The 8,007-nt window shown below is 33.9% G+C and overlaps 3 protein-coding genes across 3 annotated transcripts; 2 read left to right on the plus strand and 1 right to left on the minus strand.

The window, feature by feature from the left end:
* Positions 1 to 2,725: 2,725 nt before the first annotated feature.
* Positions 2,726 to 4,189, plus strand: PHYBLDRAFT_187307 (hypothetical protein; the record flags this gene model as incomplete). Its single annotated transcript, XM_018439363.1, has 4 exons — positions 2,726 to 2,801; positions 3,206 to 3,210; positions 3,318 to 3,323; positions 3,691 to 4,189. 4 exons carry the CDS (start codon positions 2,726 to 2,728, stop codon positions 3,943 to 3,945), a joined length of 342 nt encoding a protein of 113 aa, XP_018291151.1. The 3' UTR covers positions 3,946 to 4,189.
* A 949-nt stretch (positions 4,190 to 5,138) lies between these two features.
* PHYBLDRAFT_159091 (hypothetical protein) lies at positions 5,139 to 5,978 on the plus strand (the record flags this gene model as incomplete). The annotated part of the gene is made up of 2 exons (XM_018433914.1): positions 5,139 to 5,527; positions 5,614 to 5,978. Coding segments are annotated over exons 1-2 (238 nt in total), but the record flags the coding sequence as incomplete, so codon positions are not given.
* Positions 5,979 to 6,635: 657 nt separating this feature from the next.
* Positions 6,636 to 7,882, minus strand: PHYBLDRAFT_181751 (hypothetical protein). The gene is made up of 4 exons (XM_018438514.1): positions 7,760 to 7,882; positions 7,405 to 7,471; positions 6,891 to 7,297; positions 6,636 to 6,828 (listed from the first exon to the last, which is right to left on the minus strand). Exons 3-4 carry the CDS (start codon positions 7,125 to 7,127, stop codon positions 6,808 to 6,810), a joined length of 258 nt encoding a protein of 85 aa, XP_018291153.1. The 5' UTR covers positions 7,128 to 7,297; positions 7,405 to 7,471; positions 7,760 to 7,882; the 3' UTR covers positions 6,636 to 6,807.
* Between the last annotated feature and the right edge of the window lie 125 nt (positions 7,883 to 8,007).

The raw sequence follows: 8,007 nt of genomic DNA on the forward strand, positions 1-8,007 counted from the left end.
AGTTGTAAAAAAATATTTTCAATGCAGTCATTGGTGCAATGATTCCAGTTGAGGAATGAGGACGGGGGGTTGTTTTTTCAAGCAGAATAAACAAAAATAATACTTTTATTTATTTATTTATTTATTTATTTATTTATTTATTTTATTTTTCTTCTGTGTGCATCTCTTTCAATAACCATACATATTCACATTAACTTGCCATGAAATTTACAATTGAAATTACTACAATCATACACATGTGCACATGTACGCACACACGTATTTTACCAAGAACATCTCTAAAAATATATTATATTTGTTAAAAGCGCAATTTTTCACCAAGACCACAAGCAAGTTTTGATATGTACTAACTAGAAAACAATTACTCGCATTCTCTTTGTACGATAAAGCTACATTATTATGTTTTTTTTTGCATTATATAATTTCTATGCTAGCTGTTGTATATGCTGGAAAAATAGAGATAATCGATATATATACATATATATATATATTTGAAATGGTAAATAATAATAAGAGTTGGTGTGTGCAATAATGGTCACCGGTTTTCGTTTGTTGGTCTATACCTTGATCGAAAAATATACTTTTATTGTAATGGTTTACTACTCATAAGAAAAAAATAATAAGAATAGCGCATGTAATTATTGCTATTATAGAAAACATGTACAAAAGAAAAGCTTCCGTTTCATGTTAAGTCGAGTAAGGATAAAGGTGCGCTACAAACCAGAAACAAATGTAAACTTATTGGTGGAGCAAGTTTCTGTTTACAAATAAATGGCTGTTATATATTATACACGCTTCTTGGGATAATTCATGGTTATTACAATGGTTAAAAAATATTACACAATATCCTTAACTAATATGAATTTTTATTGTGAAAAGAGTTTATTTTGAGTGATAATAGTATCCGTGATGGCACAATAAGTTAAACCTGTTTTGTAAAGAACTTAAGAATAAGTAGTTTCACCACAGAAAGTCAATCGGTTTTTTTTTAAAAAGGAAGAGAACCAGAAAATCATAAAATTACAAGGAAGTAAAGTATAAGATTTTTCCACCCCTGGGAAAATATGTATGAACAGGCAGTACGCATCGCAAGAGAGGTAGACGATTGGCTTATTCCCCGTATGACATAGCTCAATAAATAAATAAATAATATTTAAATTTTGAGCCACAACAATTAAACGATGTTTTTCCCCATTTTGATTCTTTGTGTAGATAGAATTTGGAACGATTACAAAACAGTAATAAAAATAAATAAGTTATACAACAATGGTAATGTATTTTAAGAGGTTAAAACCATCGACCACATGGAGGTCAAAGTGAGACTCCAATAACTCCCAAATATTTTCTCATTCACGTTTATTGTCAATCAAATTACCTTGGCCTCATCCCGCACACCAAAGGTATCAACCATTTTTTATTCTCATTATTGTTATTCTATACTTCATCTGTATCCTTCATTACGCGTTTTTTCACCCTGGACAAGAGTCGATGTATTTTGCTTGATGTTAAAAAATCATCTGTTTCTATAGGTGTTTCTATGTGTTCTCTAATCCTTTTTTAGGAATCAGAGATCTATTGCACTGAATTTAAAAAGAAATAAAGAAAGAAAGAATGACAAAGAAATTGGATTGTCTAAAATTGCACCCAACTCAAATTAATTCTTGGTACAGTTGGCGTTTGTGTGCGTGGATAAACAATATAAAAGAAAGGAATAACTAATTGCCTTTCAATATTAGCAAAATCGTTGCTATTGTGGTGGACGATGAGGACTGTAGTGGTATATGAGTTTTGGTTAGGTGCAACTGTACTAATATTATTTTGTTTTTTTCGGCAGTTGCTTTGTGTTGGCAGTTTAATTATTTTCATGAAAAATGATAAAATGGTAAGAAATATAAAAACCTATAAGTCCAGTGCTATTTGATTATGTACTGGATCCGATTGTTTTGCGTGAGTGCGGGTGTGTGCGCAGAATGGTATCCTTTGATGTACCATATTCATTTATTTACGACCAAAACCGATAATTTCTTATGTATACCCATCCGCCAACTAGTCGAAAAGTTTAGTAGCAGTACTCCTAATGATTTGCACCAGTGCTTATTTCCATGTCATGTAAGACACATTAGTATAAAAATACGCCTTTCTTTTTCTTTTTCTTTTTCTTCAGCAGCCACTTGAATGTAAAGTATATCGACCAACTCGGGTGCATCGAAAACTGTAAAATAAATATGAAACTTTTCTTGCTAATTGCCTTGTAAATATTTTCGCAATTACATTTACCGTTCTCTACAAGAGCCTATTTGAAAACAAAGATAATATTTCTTGCTTTAATTAGAACTGTGGAGGCTCAATTAGCATGAAAACAATATTCGACTGTATAAGTATAATTTCTTGAAGACGTCGAGTATATCTGACTCTGGGTATCACATACAAGTACTCTGTTTTCTTCTTCTTTAAAATTAAATACAATAGAAGCTGTTAATAAAATAAGTTAATATAAAGAGTACATAATGATAGAAAAAAACAAATAAGTATTTCTATACTGTCAAATATATACACGGTTATGTCAAGTACTATCGTGGTTACTATTTGATTTTTTGAATTCAAGACATTAGAGTTACAAAGTACTTGTGGCGTCCATTATAATATCTTGGGTTGGTAATATAAAACGAAACACACTGGTATCGAGAGCTATATCATTACGAGAGAGTAAAATGCGTACTTAGTGATGTACTTTGGCGTACTTTCCCTGCCTACTTTAAACTCGTGTTTTAATAATGATTATCGTGTATTTCCGTACTGTGGTAATTAATATTATATATATACATATATATATACCAACGCCTTTTTTGTTAAATATCGAAATTGAAAGGGTTGCTCTAACAAAAAGATCAGATGATTGACTGTCGAGACTTGACCGAAACTTACAAACAATTAGTGTGCTAGATGTACAATTAATAATGATATTTATAATATTATAATCAATCTTACTCACGGGTATTTTAATCAAGATTATTACACCCAAAAGTATTTTACTCAAAAATATTAAAGGCACCCAACAAGTGTTGTACTTTTATATTGAACATTATTTGAATAGTAGTTAAAGCATTGCTGCCACGAATCGTCACGCATCGATAGCTAGTTAAACCCTTATTGTCATTATATTAAAAGAGATATATAGAATTCAATTTGTAATTCTTACTAATAGAGACTGTAAGCTTAGTAGAGTTAATTACATTGATAATAGACTGATATATCTCAATAACCAAGACCAAAAAAAATCGTATAAAACATATTTTTTTTTATTTTTATTATTGTAGATAAAGGTACTTCTTCTATTAGATTTCCTGAAACCGCCACACATAGTATACTTTTTTTTGCGAGAAGACAAACCTTTTCAATTCAAAGAAGAGTATGATACTGAGACACTACTATCGCCATTTGACAATAACTATCCGGATTAAAGTGAGGAGTCCAACGATGAGAATGAAGCTGACATTGTTGGTGTCATAGTATTTAAAGATACGATGGATTCAGGTATGCACCTATTGAACAAAGAAATATACATAAATCATATTACAGATAATAATGATACTTATCATAACACTTGCCTTTTTGTAATCCTATGTTTGAAAATGGATGACATTCATCAAGTCACTCAACTAATAGCTCTATTTGGTGTTATATTTCAAGCGTTTTGCTTGGCTCAAGCAAGGAGGATCTACAACACTGAAATTATTCCAATACTTTCTTGTTACCTATGAGAAGGATACTGATTCATATGTCACCGTTGATGTATCGAAAATAATGTCTGGATTCGATCTTATGACAAAACCGTCTTCAAGTACACCATCTGTATCAAACGTGATGTCATATACTTACCAGGGTATCATCAATCCAACTGTTCCTCCGAGAAGCACATTCCGCTCCATCTATCTATGCCAGTAATTCCCTGTATGCCAGACCAGCAATTGAGAAGCCAGTCCCTCTCATGGTATTTCCTTACAGCTTACTGAGAAAATATCTCGTCACAACATTTCCACAAAGTCAAGTCAGATGAGTAAATCGTGCACTAGGGGTCAAGCAAAACAATAGAAAGTACGATGACGGACGTATACGATGATGCAATCCAGACTGATATGCTCGGTGAAGCCGACGGGACCTTTGTAAATCATGCCAATTCTCTCATGTTGACATTGAATGTATATTGGTTTAAGCTGTTTGAAGGACGGATTTATACAGGCGGTGCTTTGTACTTACTTATCAGCAATTTCCCCAAGGAAGACCAAATGAGACCAGAAAATATTATCCTCGTTGATGTCATGCCTGGTCCAAAGGAAGTAGAGGACGACTAGATGGACGTATTTCTGGAAACATTTGTTGATGGGATGGTAGACTGTTATGGTGGTATAGCTGTGAGGACTACCAAGTTCCCTAATGGTACTACTGTCTATACTGCTATCATGTATGTCGCTTCCGAGATATCTGCTGCTAGAAATACTGCCGAATTCACAGAACATGGCATGTAAACACATATGGCTGTCATAAATTCAAATGATATATCCCCGTGATTACTGCATCAAGTAAGATCAATTACGTTTGGCGTGTCAATGAAAACTGGGAATCACGGACAGAAGAGATGATTTCCATATATGACAATATGTGGTTTTGCACAGAATCAGATGTAGAAAGAGAAAATTTGGAGAAGCAGAACGGCATGCAGTTTTCAGAGTTGCATCGCTTACATGATTGTTGATCTCACGCACAATATATTTCTTGTGATAGCGAACCGTATGGCCAGTGTTTGAAATGCCTTTGTATTTTTCCGCTGCTGTTATTGCTCGTATACAACGCTTTGCTGATGATATTCCTCTTCCTCCTGAATATACCGTCTTATTCGAAAAAGTCACGCCTTAGTTCCTATATATGAAGGCAGGTGAGTGGCGATCGTTGTGTCTGGTGCATTTTCTGGTGGTGTTGAAGGAGTTTTTGCCCAAAAGTGATTACAATAACTAGACCAATCTTGCCAAGACATGCCGAAAGTTGAAAGGTTCATTGAACAAGTACTTACATATAGACTACGCAGGCCAGCCCCTTGGTAAATTTGGGGAATAATGTCAGAGTATTTACGAAAAAAAGGAGTAGCACACCAAATATGCATTTGTGTGAGTTGATGCTTGACTTTGGTCTGGTCTTTACATTTTGGATGTATAACCTTAAGATACACAAGTATAAGTTAAAAAAAACATTAAGACAAACTACCGTAATGGTCTAGAGGTGACAGTAATGAGCGTTTTTCTGGAGAATGCGTTCACTGACACTTTTCTTACTGTGTATTCCATTAATCTTCTGCTGCGTATAATAATATTTTCCTAAGGCGTCGCGCAAGTGCTATCTGAATCTCATCTACCGTGTCTTCAGTGTATTGATAATGATTATCCTCCTGCATTGCCATTCGACCTCCCGATGTTCCAGCAAGTCGTCAACAGCCTATGGTACAATGTAATCGGAACTAAGACGTCGCCACCAACTACCATGCCATTGAAGTTACAAAATTTGAATACGATGAAGTATGATTACTCTTAATGGCTATTCAAATTCTATGTCAAGGCTTACCAGAATACTTTTCTTTCTGCGGCGTGGGGAGTATTTCACTTGGTGAGAATGTGCTGGTAAACATTTGCATTCAGAAGATGAAGAATATTTCGTTGCTTGGCCAGGAGTTTTTTAGTGAACAGAAGAAATATCGCAGCTCAATTGTGCGGGTTATGTTTTTTTTTGGTAGGATAGTTGACGACATCTCTAAATTCCCTGGTCAGATTGAGTACATATTTACTTGTCATCAAGATTGGTAGAATCAAGTGTCAACGTTTGGTTTTTTAAAAAGATTTGCGACATGCCATTCTGTCAGAATTAAGCCGTTAGTTGGGTAAGGTCTGAATTTGTGGGTGAGTGGGTTTATTAAGAAGAGTATTGCGTGCATCATCCCGGTGCATCGTCTGCATTCGTATTTCGGGTTGACTACGCACAACATCCAGGGTGGGATCCAAAAGCGCCTAGTCATCCCACTGCCTAGAAAAGTAGTCACGAAAAAAAAATAGAATGATATATATTACTAATATAAATAATTATAGTAAGAGTTTTTTTGACTGCGAAAGGGTTTGCCTTTATTTATCTCTCTATTTTTCTTTTGTTTTAGCATTACTTCTTTATCAAATATTTAAAATTATATTGAATTCTATTATCAACGAATAGTAAAAACCGTTATTTATTTTTATTGTTTTTATCAAAAGTATGAAAGACAAAATACCTGTATATTTAATACCCAATGCCCACCATTTTCTTAGCTTTTATCAAAATAAACTTACAGAGAGCGATATTACAATTTCCAACGAAAAAAAACCGTGGATAAAACAATCAAGGTTATATAATTAAATAATTGTTTTGTATATATATATATATTTCATTAATCGGCTGTAAAATAAAGTAAAATAAAATAAAATAACTATTTATTTATTACTTCCCATCTCGACATTACTACCGCATCATCTTTTATCGATTCAACCCACATCTTTCAAAACAATGAATAAAAATCAATAAAATACTATATACTCTGTACTTTTTTTATTATGCGGTGTGCTATTCCATGCAACAACACGCACCTTTCTCTCCTTCAAAAGTTCGACGTTTCTTGGAATAGCTGGACACTTGGAAAAGCTAATGACCTTTATTCTTTTTGATCATTTCTCCGTCCTTTTAACTTGCCAAAGTATTCTTTGATCTGTGTTATAATATCAACAATTAGGAATTCTAAATAAAAAAATGACACTCCTTTGTAAAAAGAAAAAAAAAATGTTAAAATTATTTAAACAAAAACCGTGGATTATACTTACTCTTATCTTTCTTGTTCGACAACGAGAAAACCGATTACGCCCAGCTAACTTTTCCGACATAGATTTTGCGCTGTGAATTTTATACGAAAGGTGTCTACGAGCTTTCTCTTCCACGACTGAAGACAAAACATACTCTACTTCAGGCTGCATATGGATGTAGCTCTGCACCATGCTAGCAATTGGACGGTTAGATATCGAGAAGGTACCCTCATCAATATTCAATGGCGTAGCTGTCATAACTGCTTGTGTTTGAGAACGGATCACACTGAAAAAAAGGGTGGAAATTACAATGCGCACAGTTTTTTGATAACAATTGTAAATGTGGGATAGTTTTCCATGTTCACAAGTTGAAAACACAGCTTTACTGTATTCTATTGGCTCGGATATAACAAGCAACAAAAGTTATTCTATTTATTATTATAAAGACTTTGTGAATGAAGTACATGTAGCACCTGTTTCCTTTTTCTCAATTTTTTTAACAAAAAACACAATGTTCTCAACCCCTCAACCTTACAATAAAAAGTGCTATTGCGCTGGATGTAGTCAGAACGAACTAGTCTATAGTTTTGTAGCCGGAAGAACTGCTCAGCGCCATAACAAAAGAGCAAGATTAGATGCTATAAGATGTGAAAGTGGTACGCAGTTTGTAGTATTATTCTATTATATTCTACTTTTTTTGTAGTTCAAAAAATAACATGTTTTAACAGAATCTTCTGCCCATAGAAATTCGATGGAGGTTGATGTTGAACGTAGGAAATATTTATTTAAATAAAAATAATAGAGCGTAATTATGTAACATATTCTAAATACAGCCATTTAAACATGTCAATCCAGAACCACGGAAGAAGAGTGTGGTCAGACCAACTTACTTGCTTGGGAAGGAACCCCAGTGTCTGACGATGAGAATGTTCCAGTTACGAATGAGGAGATTCACAACAGCAAAGACAATGGCGATGAAAACAAAGAAAACAATAATGAAGATGTTGTTAAGGTGGAGGTCGAGGAATTTGTTAATGAAGGTTGGTGTTGTGCTATGGAAGAAAGAAAAATTTGAAAAAAAGGGAGATGATTTTTTTTTTGGTTTTTTACAATAGATCCTTTTGCCCCCCCCCCCCCC

The sequence above is a fragment of the Phycomyces blakesleeanus genome (genome assembly GCF_001638985.1).
Source record: "Phycomyces blakesleeanus NRRL 1555(-) unplaced genomic scaffold PHYBLscaffold_12, whole genome shotgun sequence".
Taxonomy (NCBI): Eukaryota; Fungi; Mucoromycota; class Mucoromycetes; order Mucorales; family Phycomycetaceae; genus Phycomyces; species Phycomyces blakesleeanus.